The sequence below is a fragment of the Hoplias malabaricus genome, chromosome 14 (genome assembly GCF_029633855.1).
Source record: "Hoplias malabaricus isolate fHopMal1 chromosome 14, fHopMal1.hap1, whole genome shotgun sequence".
In the NCBI taxonomy this organism is placed as follows: domain Eukaryota; kingdom Metazoa; phylum Chordata; class Actinopteri; order Characiformes; family Erythrinidae; genus Hoplias; species Hoplias malabaricus.
The window spans coordinates 37,352,613-37,370,370 of NC_089813.1; the positions used below are offsets into that span (position 1 = coordinate 37,352,613).

The 17,758-nt window shown below is 41.8% G+C and overlaps 1 protein-coding gene across 2 annotated transcripts in view; it reads left to right on the forward strand.

The window, feature by feature from the left end:
• fgd1 (FYVE, RhoGEF and PH domain containing 1) overlaps window positions 1–17,758 on the forward strand; it is a 51,799-nt gene that overhangs the window by 16,532 nt on the left and 17,509 nt on the right. The window contains exon 1 of one of the 2 annotated variants that reach the window (XM_066643713.1): window positions 5,392–5,778. The exons of the other annotated variant lie outside the window; for it this stretch is intronic. Coding sequence (XP_066499810.1) covers window positions 5,721–5,778 — 58 coding nt within the window. The 5' untranslated portion in view covers window positions 5,392–5,720. Of the gene's footprint in view, window positions 1–5,391; window positions 5,779–17,758 lie in introns of those variants that run through there. 2 annotated transcript variants of the gene reach the window in all.

A 17,758-nucleotide genomic window follows, 5' to 3' on the forward strand; every position in this document is an offset into this window, starting at 1 on the left:
TTATATGGGTTTTTAAATAAATTAATAATTTTTCATGCCTTTGTTTGTACGTGGGTGGACAGCTGGAGGAGGATAGGGTCTGAAACCCATCCTCCCCCTGGGAGTTAGCGGATCATAACAACGAGCAACGAGCAAACAGCTGAGGCTGAAGGCCAGAGCTGTGCTAACACCAGCTCCACTGCTGCTGCTGCTTGTAAGGACATGCATTCTCTGTGACCAGCACAGAGCTGCATTCGTCCCCTGCAGTCTTTTTCTGGGATGACCAAAACAGTGCCACTGCTGGAGCTGCTAAACATAGTACTGATGCTCAGCTTACTAACAGAGAGCATGACTAACATTGCTATTGTCCACTGTAGAGGAGGAATAACTCTTTTTTTCCAAATGCCACGCTCCTAAAGTAATCAAAACTTGAGAGGTTTCTGATTGGGGTTCTAAAGCTTTAGTCTGGAGCTATCCCACAGATCCATCCCAGAGGGACATAATATAAAATTGCCTTTGTGGGTTGGCAAGCTCACTTACTGTTCACTTTATGGCAGTGATTTATTATTCATTGGAGAGCCAGTTCCCAGTTTTCACATTTTTGCTTGTTTATGAAAGTGAGATGAAGGCCAGCCCTTGCCTTTTAAAGACCCCCCCAGCTGTGAAAATCAGAGATTTTTACCTTGTTAAAATGTCCATGTGGGGTTGTTTATACACTTGACGACTTATCATGCGGAAAATGAGCAGTCAACACCATGGCTGAGCAGTCCAAGAGACTGCAGTGTTCCAAATACAGTCTCCAACGGGCACAATCTGACAGCCAGGATTTCTTATGTCATATATCTAAGGAACCAATCCCAAACTTGCTGGGTGTGGCTTTTAGGCTACAAGCAAGTGGCAGTGGTATAAGTGATACTAATGAAGAATTCATATATCAGTGTGTACTAAATTAATGCAGAAGTGTAGAGTTATATCTAAGCCATTTAGATTTACAGTATGGGTCACCAATCTTATGGCCTGTGTGGCAAGCAGAGCACACCTGATTCTACTTGTTTAATGAACTAGGCTCCTCTCTAAACAGTTAAACAGTGTGAGCTTCTATTTGGTTGGAAAGAAAACCTGCAGCCACACCGGCCCTTTGTGGGTAAGATTGGCAACCCCTGATTTACAGCATTAGGGGATTTATTTTCATGGTAATATCTTCTAAAGGTACAAATGAGATGAGTTCCAAGGGTTTAAATTGATGACTGGAGGGGGAATTGTTAGCATTAATAGTAAGTAGTTCTTCAGGTAAAATATTTATGTTTGAGAAAGTAGAATACTTAAAAAACAAATTTTGCCAGTATTTTGGGTTTTCTGGAAACTGGTGGGAAGTGATTTTGAACTGACTCAGCTCAAAAGCTGTTCACATTTCATTCAGAATCTAATAGGCGATGGCATGATGGAATATTTTAATAATTTATGCTAAGCTGTTATGAGAAAAAAAGGCAGTTGTCTTTAAACAGGTTTAAACATTTTAATTGTTTGTTTTGTTTATATTCTAAATATATGTTCTCTGGGAACCATGGACCCAGGTCTAACACACTAACATTTTTATGACTGTATGATTGTAAATATGTTTAAATAAAAAAAAAAATAAATAAATATATAGGACGATATGGCGGCACGGTGGTGCAGCAGGTAGTGTCGCAGTCACACAGCTCCAGGGACCTGGAGATTGTGGGTTCGATTCCCTCTCCGGGTGACTGTCTGTGAGGAGTGTGGTGTGTTCTCCCTGTGTCTGCGTGGGTTTCCTCTGGGTGACTGTCTGTGAGGAGTGTGGTGTGTTGTCTCTGTGTCTGCGTGGGTTTCCTCCGGGTGACTGTCTGTGAGGAGTGTGTTGTGTTCTCTCTGTGTCTGCGTGGGTTTCCTCCAGGTGACTGTCTGTGAGGCGTGTGGTGTGTTCTCCCTGTGTCTGCGTGGGTTTCCTCCAGGTGACTCTCTGTGAGGAGTGTGGTGTGTTCTCCCTGTGTCTGCGTGGGTTTCCTCCAGGTGACTGTCTGTGAGGAGTGTGGTGTGTTCTCCCTGTGTCTGTGTGGGTTTCCTCTGGGTGACTGTCTGTGAGGAGTGTGGTGTCTTCTCCCTGTGTCTGCGTGGGTTTCCTTTGGGTGCTCCGGTTTCCTCCCACAGTCCAAAAACACACGTTGGTAGGTGGATTGGCGACTCAAAAGTGTCCGTAGGTGTGAGTGTGTGAGTGAATGTGTATCTGTGTGTCTGTGTTGCCCTGTGAAGGACTGGCACCCCCTCCAGTGTATATTCCTGCCTTGCGCCCAATGATTCCAGGTAGGCTCTGGACCCACCGCAACCCTGAACTGGATAAGTGGTTACAGATAATGAATGAATGAAAAGGATGATATTCTTTATTGTTAGTATAAAATGATTATTTTCTATTTGTTTACTTTTTTAATTCTTCAACTAGCTTGTGGTTTCATGTGTTTTTTAATCTAATCGTGTAAGCAATGAATAAGTCTTTGGGCATCATATAATCACATTGATGCACAATGACATTCCAGACAGTTCATCCAATTCAAAATGTTCTCAGGGACCCACATCCATTAAAGACACAAACCACAGCTGGGATTTAAATTTGTTCACTAGCTCTAGGGTTAAAACACTGCTACTGTAATCTGTGCTTTCACCAGGTACTCCCAAATGGCAGGAACATATTGCCTAGGCACTGCATCTGCAATCAAGTATTCATTAAATCCATTTCTAAATGCACTGATAATCTTTCATTTTAGTACTCTTGACTTTCAACAGATTCTTAGGTCAAACATGTATTTGATGTACACAGTGTAAATGAATATCCAGCATTGTGATCCAAAATTAATATTAATATAGCATTTTGATGAACAGCCCTTGGCTGAATCTCTTTGTGTAAGTGATGAAACTGAAGAGGCTGTCCCCATGTGCAGCTTGTGTGCTCTTAATTGCTCTGAGACGATATGTGTGTTTGTAGAGGGGGCAGTAAGAAGTAAAGAAGAGAGGAGGCAGGGGGTCAGCCCCATTAACCTCCAGTTCACCCTCGCCCTCACAGAACACAAAGGACCAGCCTTACCAATCACACAGCCTCATGCTTTTCTTGTTTCAACACGACTGTACTGACTAAGTCATGCATGGTTTTATATTTAGCTGAATTGAGAATTGTTGGAGCAGGGAACATTGTCTATGGCTGTGGGTCCCTGGGTCTGGAACTGGAATCATTTGAAACGCAATTTGAATGGCATTAAAATTTTAATTTGTTTAAAAAAATGTAACAGAATGTATTTTATTTAATTTTCTAGATTGCTAATGTGGGTAGGTGACTATTCATTCATACAGTTAGGTGACTATTAACACCCTCTTTAATTGTTAGCTACATTAGCTTTGTAGCTACAGTGCAAAACTAGAAATACAAGGCACAATAAACAGTAAACTATTAATTTAAATTTCTTTGGTTTACCGCAAGACTATTATTTATTTATTTTTTATTATTGGTACATCTTTAATTATAAGGCCAAAATGAGCATCACAATTTATTACTTAATTTCATTTGATACACTATAATTCCAGTATTGATATGAACAATATAATATTTATTATGAACTTGTTAAAATGAAGCACAGCTGTCGCTAATGAATGAATACTGTAGATGGCAATCAGTCGAGCTCCTGTTAAAGCTATAAATAGGACAGCTGGTCGCTTTTGGGTGAGTGCATGTGCACGTGTGTATATGTAAGTAAATGCCCTCTGGCTTGTGTAGTGGTGTAGTGTGTTGTGTGTTATTATCGCTGAGCATGTGCGTGTGTGTAGGAGTGGCGAGAGTGGGCTGGGTGACAGTAGGCAGATGGCCATCTCCCCAGGGAAATCAGGGGGGTAAATCTCTCCATTTAAATCCTTCGACCTGCGCCAAGGCCAGAGAGAGCAACAGTACCAAGGCCCCAGCAGGGTGACGGAGAATGAGAGAGCGAGCGAGAGAGAGAGAGAGAGGGAGAGAAAGAACTAAAGAAACAGAGAGAGAACTAGAATTAGGAAAGGGTGATACTTTGGCCTCAGTGGCCTATAATCCAGATTCACCCTCTGCTGGTGTTTATTAAGCCCTGTCACAATGTGCACAGAGCCAGCACAATTTAGAGGCGCACTGTGTGGTGATCAAATGCACCGTGATAAAGCAAACCACCTGCGATTTGTGTTATTTTCATAATCCTCTGACTCAACAGAGAAAATGTCCCCTGCCATTGAACCAGAGGTGATAGAGCTTTGTTCTGTCCTTGTCAGTCATGTCTGTCTCCACTCACCTTTTGGTCATGTTTCACCTAAACTCTCAGTGCTCACACTACATGAATGAAATGAAACAGACAAGTACATTTCCACTATTTACGATAAGCTGAAGCTACAAAATAATAACAATAAATCAGTAACACCCAGAGGTAAGTGTAGATGCCCTTTTAGTACACATCAGCAGTATTGATTTATTTATGTATTTCTGTGTCTGTACAGTATCCATGAGAACGTAAAAGACTAACCTGAAAGTTGAATGCTAGTCTGAACTCATTACAGTAAAATGCCCTGACATGACTCGTTGAGCCAAATTAATCACCAGCTAAAGACAATGTAAGATTTGTTCCTGCTGCATGAAAGTTCCACCAGTGAAAGACACAGGTCAATTCTCATTTTCTATAATGCACAGTATCCTGTTTGACACAGCACAGGAGGAGACACTTGCTGGGTCAGACTTCTGTGCAGATGCTTATTGACCTTCCAGACCTTCTTTCAGATGGGAAGTGCATCTAAACAAATGCAAATCTTGGGTCTTAATCAACATCTCAGCAGTAGGACAATGCTGCTACTCCACAAGATGATCCAAACCCATACAAAACGTGTAGCATCCATAAATGCTGTCTTTCTGACCTTTAGGAATCCACGAATTAAAGGTTTGTATGATTTAAAACATTGTACTTCATGTGTCAAGTGTGAATAATCCCTCTGTGGTAAGATATTAGAGTGACAAGTTTGCTTCCTGTCATTACGCTGTGAATAGGCTGACATATAATTTACTGCAGGGTTGCTACTAACTCTGAATAGTAAATATTAGCTGTCTCAGAAGTCCGTAAACTGGTGCTTTTCCCCACCTAGATTCCGACCCGAGTCCCGCCTCCTACTCTATGATTGACATGTGAAGGGAAGCCGTTGAGCCAATCATAGCTCGGGGATTTGAATATAAAGATAGAAGCCGCCAATCCTGGCAAAGCCGGGCGGGGCTCGTCCGGAAAAGGGATGGGAAAGAAAAAACGCCTTCCAGCGTGTTGTCAAGGAAACAGCGCGGAGGACCGTCGGTGGGGGCGGGGTCATATCGGCTGTTAGAGCGAGGCTGCTGCTGTCTGCGGCCGAGGAGGGGTGGGGGGCCGGGAATGAAAGCGATTTTATCTGTTTTTAACTCGTATTTTCGCCTGACATCATGGCTCAGCGCTGTGAAACTAACTACAGACGGCTTCTGGTTTAAATCTCGCACCGAGGGTTAGAACAAGGCGTTTATGGGATGAAAAAATCGGTGACCTGGTGAAGATGCTCGCGCCGTCTTTATGAGGGCGAGACCGGGTTAAGTTAAGCTGACGGGTTTAAGCTCGACGCTGCTTTATTTTTAAGCTTTAGTTGTGCTAATTTTCCATCTTATTTCGTCGTGTGAGCGTTTCGGGGAGTGGAGTCTCCCACTGGGCATTTTAATGACTGGTTTCGTGTTTTGCTGCGCGATGTACATGGATAAAACCAGTGTGCTCCGGGGTAAGGCAATTCAGAACCATTGCTTTTCTTATGCATGCATAATGCCTGGGTTATTTTTGAATGAAAATGCAGTGCCAGCTTCTGATTAGAAATGTCCTTTCCACCCAAAAAAGGTGCACCGTTTAAACTCCTGCACCATTTACAATGGAGCGTGTATTAGAATAAGAAGCCAAACTCAGCTCGTTTGCAAAACGCCTGAAAGCGTGTGAATCCGTCCGCATCATGCAGTAGGTCATATTATTCATACATGAGCTAGTTCAGTGTGTCAGTGGGAAATGGCGTGGCTCCGTCCTGCTGAAAATAAGATTGCAGTAGCATCCTGCTCATTTGCTGACACCCATAGTATTGTAATTTAAAGAGGCTGGATTTATTTCGCTCTAGTCCTGTTTTGCATGATTCATTTTGATGGATGTCTCTGCAGGCAGGGATTTGACCAGCAGCATTTGGGAAAGTCATGTCGCTGCTTCACCTACATTTCTGCACATTGGTGCAGCATTGCTACTGCACACAGGGATGCAGTCAGTGATGCAGCCAGACTGACATGTAGGCGTGTGTGTGTGTGTGTGTGTTTGAAACAGGGGAGACTACAGTCATTCCTAGCCATGCATTTGAGTATTTTTATAAAGCAGGGCCACTGCAATTACTAAATATAAACCATGCCTACGGGTATGGCCCTGCCAGCCGTGTGTTTCTGTGCATATAGGTATTATCTCGTGTTGCAGTTGTTTAATTTGAGCCATGTCTGTGTGAATGACTATGGAGTCTGATACATATAAAGGTTATTCTGAGATGCAGGGCTGGTACACCCACTTTCAGGGCTGAGCATAGTCCTGTGTATGTGTGAGAGTCTTTATAAAGATTACTTACACAGGCTACCATTACTGGGCATATGACACGCCTGAGTGTATGACCATGATGTCTGCATGTATATAAAAATATTTTGTGCTGCAGAGATGTACACCAGCTGCCATTACTGTTGCACAAAATGTGTGTGTGTGTGTGTGTGTGTGTGTGTGAGAGAGAGAGAGACAGAGAGAGAGAGAGAGAGAGATGCCATGCCTGTGTGTATGACCATGGAATCAGACACATGTAAAAGCTGTTCTGTGATACAGGACTGTACACCAGCTATGAGTGCTAAGCATGAGCCATATCTCTTTATGAGAAGGAAGGAGATCATAAAATCTTGCATCTAAATGTTATTCTACGAATGTACTGTCATTGTTAATATGTGTATGTTTGTTTGTGTGTGAGATGGAGAGACGGAGGACATGTGGTGTGTATGCTTATAAAGTTTATTCTGCAGTGCAAGGGCTGTAAACCAGATACATTTGTTTAGCATGAGCCATAGTGGCGTGTGTGTGAGAGTGAGGGGCCGCAACGCGTCTGTAACATAAGGGTTAGACTGATTGACTGCAGAGGATACTGTGGATAATGTGTATACATGTATGTTCACTTACTGTACACTTATATTAATCTATGCTTAGCATTGTTGCTTCTCTCTTTTAGTCATTACTCTTTCCATAATCCAGCCTAACATAACCTTTGTCTGCTGTGAGTCACTTAGCTAATCACTTAGCTAATTAGCTAATCAAAACACTTACACAGTACTTGTGGGTGAATGGAATAGAATTGATTGGTTGCTCTTATTAAATATTAGCATACTTTTCTTGTTTTCCTGTGAAATACCATCTCAAATACCGTCACAAATTGTGATATTCAGTGTTAGTGAACTTATCATTGCAGCTCTACTTAGGTCTAAACTCAGAGTCTGTTTCATTAGCTACAGTTAACAATTAGCTAGATACACACTGTAGTTTGGCAATAACATATTGTTGTGCACCAGTTTTTCTACATGATTTGTCAGTCACCTGTATCCTGTTGGTCAAATGTTAAGACCCACAGAGGGCGGCTACCTAGTAGAGCAGGTCTGGTTTGGGTGTCAGTGCTGTTACTGTGACATGGTACTGACATAGTGTTGTTCCTCTACAAGTGAATCACACACAAAATGATTACTGGAGATTTGAAGTGACTTCTCTATGTCACTGCTGGATTGAGAACTGTCTCCCACCTAGAAATGCCCTGCCAACCATGTGAGCGGTCAAAAACTAACACTAACTGTAAGGCAGTCCTCTCTAACTTTAAATCTACAAGGTGGATCTAAATGCATCTATTTTGCAATGTGGGAAAATCTTGAGCCAGAACACATACTACTCCAACTCTGTCACTGCAGTTCTGAGAGTGACCCACCACACAAATAATGCTTCATCAGTTGGGGTCCTGACTATTGAGGAACAGATTAAATGTGGGGGCTCACAAATTGTGCAGAAAAGCAGATGGGCTATAATCTACAAATTACAAAATGCAACCATATTTTAAGAGGACATGATAAAGTAGACGAGTGTAGATACAGGTTAGATATTCCTAATTCATGGCCAGTATACTTCTATGTGTCAGAGTTGGTGTTTTTGTCATGTGTAGCCATGCTAGCACAAGCTGTAATGCCTTTCCTGCTTTAAAAAGCTGCTGTGGTTTCAGAATTGATAAATGCTGTCCAGTGAAGCTTAAAAACATAGCCACGTTCCTGCTGTCAAGCCTTGATGTGATGATTGTGTCTGAGAACAGTGCAGATTTTCAGCTCTCTGTTTATTCGTTTACTACACCCTGTCATCTCCACATAAGTTGTTGTGAGCACAGCTGGCTCATTTCAGGAGAATTTCCCTTTCTGTATTGCAGTGGGTGCCAATGCTTGTTCTGACCTACTGTGTGTTGCCAGACTTAAACAACAGCTTCTTCCCAAACCCTGGCCTATTGTATACACCCTCCCCCAGGTCACGGTAACATTAATCTAATCTGCATTGGTTCGAGTGTCATATCCATTACGGTGGATGCCAGATGCGAGATGAGCTGGGTAACTCTGGGACTGCAGTACTGACCCCTTTAGAGCAGACAGCAGAGGCCCAGATGTCATAGGCAGTTTATCTGCTGTCTGTGATATATCACGTTGTCTCACAGTCTTAAAGGAAAATAACGGTATTTTGTAGCCTTATTTCCATCTACTGCAACATATTCCTAAAGCAGCTGCCCATTAGCTTCTGTTCTAAATGTGTTTGAGTACATTTTTATTCTGTATAAACTCTCCAAATTGTTGGTGGAAATTGACCATGCTGATTATGGAGATTAGACTGAAAGAAATCTAGCATGTTACTTTAAAGGATTATGAGTCATTTACAGTAAAATGTATGAGAAATTTGCTTTGGCACCATTTTTTGACGTATATATCAGGGGTTTTATACACTGAACAATCACTGAATTAGGAACACTGATCTTGGATCTGCGTTGTCCATTCTGTTAGCTTCACTGACCATACAGGAGCACTTGTAGTTCAACAATTACAGACTGTAGGCCACCTGTTTATCTGCATACTTACTTATCCCCATTTCCCTCTTCTCTTCAATTGCCAGGACCACCACACAGCAGGTTTTTCAAGATTTTAAAAGCTGTGTCCACTCTGTTAGACACACCTATCTTGTTGGTCCACCTTGTAGATGTAAAGGCAGAGACAGTATCTCATCTGTTGTTGCACAGATTGGGTTAGTTGTCCTTCGTCAGTGGACACAGGATGCTGTCGGCTGGATGTTTTTGGTTGGTGGCCTATTCTCAGTCCAGCAGTGACACGGGTTTACAAACTCTAGCAGCACTGCTGTGTTTTATCCACTTGTGCTAGTACAAAACACACTGATGCACCATCACCACGTTAGTGTCACTGCAGCATTGAAATACCTGACCATTGAAGAGCAGAGGGAAATGGGGATAAGAAAGTCTGCAAAGAAACAGATGGACTCAAGTCTCTAATTGTAGAACTACAAAGTGCTCCTGTATGGTAAGTGGAGCTGATAAAATCCAGCGATCTCTTAGTGTAGTTTCTGAGCTGCTCACAGGTTCTAACGGTTCTCTTTTAGAAAGTAGCGCCATACTCCCTACATATTGAACATCACAGATAATAAGTCTAATAATAGTAATCCAAGATAGTAAAATCGACATACAACGCACTACTTGAGTGCAAAAAACATTATTTTATGACAGACACTGTGCCCTACGGAGGGTGTAGGGAGACATTTGGGATTTGGCCTCAGCTTTGCTACTGCATGGAAAAATCCCTCACTGATTACTCACATTTTCAGACAAGGAGAACTCCTTTATTAAGCTTTAAGAAAGAATTTGGGCTCACAGTCACGATAAAACAATATTCTCCAAAACTCTGTTCCACTCCCAAAGCACAGGGACAGCGGGATCAGATTATTTACCCTCTAAACAAAGTAATATGTTGCTTGTGTCTGTAGTCTCTTACACGACTCAAAACATGAGTGATGTAACTCAATTACTGAAGCTTGTGTATAATCTGTGTAAGAATACCCCACTTAGATTCAGTCACAAGAGCAGAGAGCGGCATGCTAACGTGCTAACAGTTTTCCATTAGATCCTATGATGAAAAAAGGCTAATGTGGCTAACAGATTTTAACAGTCTTTTCTTTATGCCATATATCCTTTATGCCACGATGTACAGAGGCTGTGGGTGTCTTTGCTTCTGAGTGTTAGAAGACTCTCTCCAGCGCAGGGAGAGGAGCTGAGTATGATATGAATTTGGCTGATTCTCTGAAACCAGAAATGTCTGTTCCCAATATGGTGTCCAGCTCAAAAAAATTCACGTGACTGCAACCTGTACTGTAAACAAAATAGTGAGTAATATCCAGGTGTAAAGTTGAAGGCAGCAATGCAGGGTTTGCAGCATCTTGTGGTCTGGTTGTATGGACCAATATTATTAAAATACACCAGTTTATCCAAATAACAGTCCCTGATATCTTTGCTCAGTTTGTCTCTGTGTGGAACCCTCTCACTTTGCTTAGACCTCTCCAGGCTTAGTACTCTCACTGCAATCTAAGTAAAAAATGTAAGTTTGTCAGTCTTTTCACAGTACCTCAAAAATGCCACACTAGTGGCGTCAAGGTCAAAAATGTGACAGAAGCATTGGTCATATTTTAAACTGTGTCATACGTCATACAGTGTATTTATATCTGTTGTATATGGGCCTTTTAAATAAGTCTTGTTCCCACTTGATATGTCACGGCGTGGTGCCTTGTGCAGCATATTCCTCAGACTTTTTTATTATTTGAACTGAAGAATTATCCATGTCATATATTCAAAAAGAGTCTGTGCCACTGTCAGGAACAAAAAAGAGAAAGAGTAAAAAGACAAGTTCATCAGTTGACAGCATGTCATTATTTTGGTGCCATATCATCTATGGTAGCGTGTGAAGATGAGAGCGGGTGTTCTGCAAGAGAAGGCTCGAGCGTCGACCGTGTGTTGACTGTCCTGTCAGTGCAGCCTGTAATGATGTGAGGATAAAAATAGTCCATAGCCTGAAGTTTTCAGCACATCCTTCAGCTTGCTAGATGAGATATTATCAAACACCAGCTAGCCTTATGTCTGTGCTGAAGTGATTTTCCATAGCATTGTGCCTGTGCAAATGCTCCCCATCTCTACTTTTGTGTTACATGAATTGAAGGCCAGCTGTTCTTTGTATGTGCTTGGGCAAATTAACAGATCTAAACGCCTCTAAACAAGTTTAGAGGTGCATCAAAACAATGTCAAATGTCGAAAATGTTTACTGCTGTAGGATACAACAATAAAATGGCTATGTATCATAGTCTGTGCCTTTCTTTTCACCACAGAAATGGATACAAACAGGAGGCTGGAAACATTTGGGTCAGTCCTTTATGGGTTATACAGCATTCATGAAATATTCATGTTGAGTCAAATAAGATGGATGTATTGGTCAGCAAAAAGATGGCATTTTGAATGGATTATTGATTTAGAAGCAACTGGCAGTGCACAAGGCTTTTAACTGGTCAGTTCTGTGGAATAGGAGACAGTCTGAATCCATAGATCTGGAGATTGTAAAACAGTGTCTCATTCTTTAAACCATAGGCTCAGGGAATACACAAAAGCAGAAGGTATTCCAAAAATCTCTTTGGGGGGTTTCTGTATGTGTTTGTGATTTGGATTTTTCTTTCCTTCTCAGAAGACCGTTGTTTTTATCTGTGCATTAACGCAGGCCTCAAATTGTGGAAGCTGGCCATCCCCCTCTGCACCTGATTGGTTTTTAGTGTTTGAGGTTATATGACTTGCAGTGATGTCTGAGAGCTGGGGTTGAGGCGTGGGGTTACGAGTTCATATTCTGGGCATGCATCCTTGTTATTCCACCGCCATGGGAAGGTAAAACCATCCACACAGGCCAGCAACTCTTGCACTGCAGAAATTCTGACTACATCATTGTAAAACATAGTGTCTTCTTTAAGCATACTGGAAGGGACCTGTCTGTGCGTAACAGATCACCACAGAGAACTGCCATGTCCGGTGGGAGGAGTATTCTGCCATGGTTGTATAAATCAGGGCCTGCACGCCACTGTTTACCTAGACGTTCATTCATCATCTTTACCGTGGATTTATTTGCAAGCACAAAATAGCATCGATCTATCACAAAATCCTGTGGACAGCTGAATGTGCTCAGAGAACACTGACTGATCTGTTAATCAGTGAACAGACACCTGCGTTAGCTTGAATCATGTTGGTTAATGGGGGAAGAAAGAAGTCCATCCTATCCACGCAGTGAGAGTGAGGTTAAATATGGTCTGTTGAACTCATGATACCCGGGGTATCACCTGGGATTGAACGGTGGTCTTTGTTAGCAGAACATCTTACAAACATGACATTGCATGTCTGTTGTCTTTATCTGTTCTTGTATTTCATGTGGACTGTTAAACAGGCTGTAATGACTTTACTGATGTCTGTAGAACAGACTATACTGCTGAAATGAAAAATTCTAAAAATGGGGTAACTGCAGAAGTCTGGCAGAGATTGGGAGTTGTAAACCTTTACTTCCTCATGCTGCAGGTGCATGATGTGTCCCATTTGCTCATCCAGGAAATACTGTGTGTGTGTGTGTGTGTGTGTGTGTGTGTGTGTGTGTGTGTGTGTGTGTGAGAGAGAGAGAGTCTGTGAGATTTATTTATTTATTTATTTATTTATTTTGGTCCCTGGAATAATGCTCATCTGCAGAGGGCTTGACCTTGGAGCACATTCCCCGTTAGCTTTTTTTTACAGTCCTATACCGTCCAGCTCCAAGCTCTTTAGCATACTGCTGAGCACCTGTATTTACTGAAAATGGATTTCCAGTGTGTGATAGGAAATCATTTGGACCAATCTGTTAACCAAATTTATGGATTATATCATTTAATCTTAAAATCACTGTCAAGTGATGTGCCATAGTTGATGGCTAAAGTTAAAGCTGTGGAGGTGGCAAATCTTTGCTCTTTCTTAAACTATCTTTGTGGAGTTAAGAAGCTAAATCTGCTGACATTTACAAATTTAAATAGTGATGTTTACTGATTTAGGGCGGCACGGTGGCGCAGCATGTAGTGTCGCGGTCACACAGTTCGAGGGGCCTGGAGGTTGTGGGTTCGATTCCCACTCCAGGTGACTGTCTGTGAGGAGTGTGGTGTGTTCTCCCTGTGTCTGTGTGGATTTCCTCCGGGTGACTGTCTGTGAGGAGTGTGGTGTGTTCTCTCTGTGTCTGTGTGGGTTTCCTCCGGGTGACTGTCTGTGAGGAGTGTGGTGTGTTCTCCCTGTGTCTGCGTGGGTTACCTCTGGGTGACTGTCTGTGAGGAGTGTGGTGTGTTCTCCCTGTGTCCGAGTGGGTTTCCTCCGGGTGACTGTCTGTGAGGAGTGTGGTGTGTTCTCCCTGTGTCCGCGTGGGTTTCCTCCAGGTGCTCCGGTTTCCTCCCACAGTCCAAAAACACACGTTGGTAGGTGGATTGGCGATTCAAAAGTGTCCGTAGGTGTGAGTGAATGTGTGTGTTGCCCTGTGAAGGACTGGCGCCCCCCTCCAGGGTGTATTCCCGCCTTGCGCCCAATGATTCCAGATAGGCTCTGGACCCACCGCGACCCTGAACTGGATAAGGGTTACAGAAAATGAATGAATGAATGAATGAATGTTTACTGATTCCTTTTATTGTTACAACACTCATACCACTCTACAGCAAAAATAATGTTATTGTCATTTTTGAGAGGCAAGGTGGTGCAACAGGTAGTGTCACCATATCACAGGGTGTTGTGGGATCAAACCCTGCCTAATGTCACTGCATGTGAAAAGCTGGGTGTGTTCTCCCTGTGTCTGTGTAGGTTTTCTCCAGGTGCTCCTACGGTCTAACAACATGTTGGTATTCAAAATGTTCATAAGTATGACTGTGTGAGTGTGTGATGCCCTGCGATGGACTGGTGCCCATTGATTCCCAGTAGGCTCTGGACCACAGCGACCCTGAACAGAATTAAACAGTTACAGACAGTGAATGCGTGAATGATCATATTGTTGTTATAAACAATAAGTGATATTGTTGCTCACTTATCGCTAGGTGTATGATCTGCTAAGAGATTGACTCATTGGAGGGGTGTTTTTTGCAGCCCAGTCCAGGGTTTATTCCTGCCTTGATTCTGGGAAAGCTCCAAACCAATCACAACCCTGAACTGGATAAGAGGTTACAGGCAATGAATGAATGAATGGTCAGTATTCAGAACATTGGCTTCCAAAGAAGCATCAGCTTTCCATACAGCTGTTTTGTAAAGTCTTGTGGAAGCTGTGAAACTGCAAGCATGACGTTAAAACTCACTCATACACACTTCAAAATCTTCCCCTGTGCGATTAGAACTTGCTAAGCCCACTCCACAGGACTCCTAGGAGTGATTAAAACTCGCTGGGCTCTCTCTTCCAGCTTGCCCTGTGATTTAAACTCACAAAGCCCTCTCAATACACCTCCCCTGAGTGATTGCACTCACTATGCCTAACTCTGGTGTGAATAAACCTCACTCAGTGTAGAAAGGCTTCTCCCTCTGTTCAACACTGTTTAACTAGGGTTGGTTTCCAACAATGTGATTACACCTAGTCCTGGACAACACTGTGTTTTGAATGGATATTCTTCGTTGAATTGAAGTTAGAGTCTAGGTATCTTTCCATTATAATGTAAACATTCAAATATAAAATAAAAACATTAAATTATGTCTGGCAGTATTATCAGATATTTCAGCTCCTTTGATTGAATATCAATATTACATGCAAAACAAAATAATGATTTGGCTCTAATAAGTCACTGCTTAGATTTTGAAATCTGTTCATTCCTTTGAGCACACTGGCTCTTTCGTTCTGAACAGCATGCCCCCAAGCCCTGTCTCTAGTGCTTTAGAAACCAGTTCTGAAGTCTCAGTCATCGCAGCTAATTTCTGACTTACTGTCGTCCATTAGAATTCTTTTTATCCTGTAATTCCTCAGCAGACCCAGTCCTCTACTCCTTCTGAGCTGGTCTTAAGAATGACATAAACCTGTGAATATCAGGGAGGTACAGTAGTAGTGCTTATTTTCAGCCGGCTAAATGGCCCCGTCTACTGCATGTGTCTTTGTAGGCCTGAAAGCTTCTGTCTGCTCTTTCATGTGTGTATGGGAAGTGGAGCATGAAAACGATCGTCTGGCAGAAGGAAACTTCACTGAAGAGAAGAAGGGGTCTTTATTCATGTTATTGTGTGTGTTTATCGGCATGGGCAGAAAGAAGTTTTATTTTTAGCGTTTCATGTTTTTGTTTGTGTTTGTGTGGAATGTGCTGATTAATGATTGTTTGAGATTTTCGAGATTGTCATGCTGTGCTGTTTATGTTTTCCCTGAAATGGAGGCAGGTAGGGGATGGTGAGAGGGAGAAAGAGAGAGAAAGAATTTGTCCCTCTGTGTAGACGTCTGAATGATTTACTGATGGAACCCTAGTATTTCAAAAAAGAAAAAAAATGAATGGAAAGTTTTTCTTCTGTCTGCTATTTGACGATGTTGGAACGACAGTCTGATTTCTCACTGTGTGAGATGATGAATTTGTTTTTGTTTTGTTTTTTTTAAGCAAGGCAAGCTTTAAACAAACAGTTTCATAATGTCAATGGGTTTGTTATTTGTGATTATATTTTCTTGGTAAAGTTGTTTTCTAGCTTTGGGGTTAGTATTGCAACTGTGCACTCTAAGCCTACACAAGCTTCTGTAAATATATAACCCTTGAAAAATGTGTTTATAAATTTGGTAGGATTTTTATGAGGTAGTATATTCACAGATATGTTGTGAATAAATCCCATCCTCAGTCTGAACATCCTTACATTTCAGAGCAGTGGTCTCCTGCAGATGAGTTTTCTGAAGTATAAATCTCTATATATAGCAAAGCAAACTCAGCAGACCCTGAGCAGTCAAAACTGTGGCCAGGACACTTTTGTTTTTTTCTCTCACGCTTGCCTTCCTGCCCCTTTAAGCCATTTTAACAGAGCATGTGGAAGTCATTTCAAACCCCAGCCTGCACAAGTGGGTACGAGTGTCATCATATGGAACCAATTAAGTTCCGTGTAGAAGACACAAGCCAGATTTCTTTTTTACCCTCTCTTTTTTAAAACGGCAACATCACTCAGTCAACACAACTAGCCTGCCCATCCTCTGACCTGTCCATGCCACTTTAAGAAATCCCCCACCACATGCTCTTTAGGAAAACAGGCACATGTTTTCTGTCTCTCTCATTTCACTATCAAAGGAGCCATTTTATTTTCAAAAACATATTTACGCAGCCCTCCCAGCCCCTGTGGAAGGCCTTTAAAGCTTATTCAGCGTTTCCCTGCTCTTGGTATTATTATGTCACTGGGACCATGCCAAGCTGTCTTGAAATGTTGGGATTGATGGAGTTGCACAGCAAGGACATGCTATAGTCTGACACTTTAACACTTTAATGACCTACATAGTCCTATCCAGACCTACACAGACATGTTCTCTCTTAGAAATACCCATCCTAACTCTTCATCTGATGCTTTTAGAGCCTCAGTGAAGATGTCCTTTAGAGATAAATCACAGTGAATTGAACACTGCCTGCTGACTCAGTAGTGTATATTAATAAAACCGGCCTTCCATAAATAAATCAGCACCAGGATGCATTTGTGCTGACATCTTATTGAAACAAAAGTACAGATGAGAAACTAGGCTGGAATATATTTTATTGGACTTGTTAGCAGTTACTCTATTAGGGCAGGGTATTAGAGGGCCGTACCCTTGTTTGTGGAGCATACAAGGCAGTCCAGTCCAGCACCAAACGTTTACAAGTATGTGAATGTTTCTTATCATTATGAGGTTAAGTATGGCCTTGTAAGTATGGAATCAAATTAAGGTCATAAAGATTCTGTACTTGTAAAACATGACCATTATTTGACTTCATATTCGTGGGAACGTAAATGCCAGCAGTTTTTAGATGTAGGAAATAATGTATTTATATTCATATTTGACAGTGATGATTAGAGATACACTGATAATTGATATGTGTGGCCAGGTCATTTTCCTTACCGCAATACATGCCATTTTTAAAAATTTGGAGATCAAACTGTGTGGGCTAAACGAGTGCAGACTTTCACATTTACAGTATTTTATTAGCTAAAGTCACAGTTTAATGCTCTAGGGTCTAAGGGCATTTTCAATGCTCATGTTTCATGTTAAACTGCAAACAACAATCTCACCTCTCTCTGTAATGAGGCCCTGTTTGACCCAGAGCGCTGTGAGCAGGTCATTCAGCCCTAAAACTGAAAAGCTGAAGTTTAATTTTAGAAATTCTTCATGTTGTTTGTGAAAATGTATCTTTTCTTTTGAGTGTCCATTGATGAGTTTCACACAAAATGTAGCTGGACAGATGAATCTACCAGTTACACACAATGAGAAGAACATGATGTCTCTCATGTATCTCAAGCTCTTTTCTTAACCTCAAATTGCCAGCTGTGAGTCACATATGAACTTGCGATAAGATGGAATCAAAATGGTGGGCTACAGATTCAAAAAAAGGAATTAAACGAATTCCTGCACTGTATCGAAATGAAA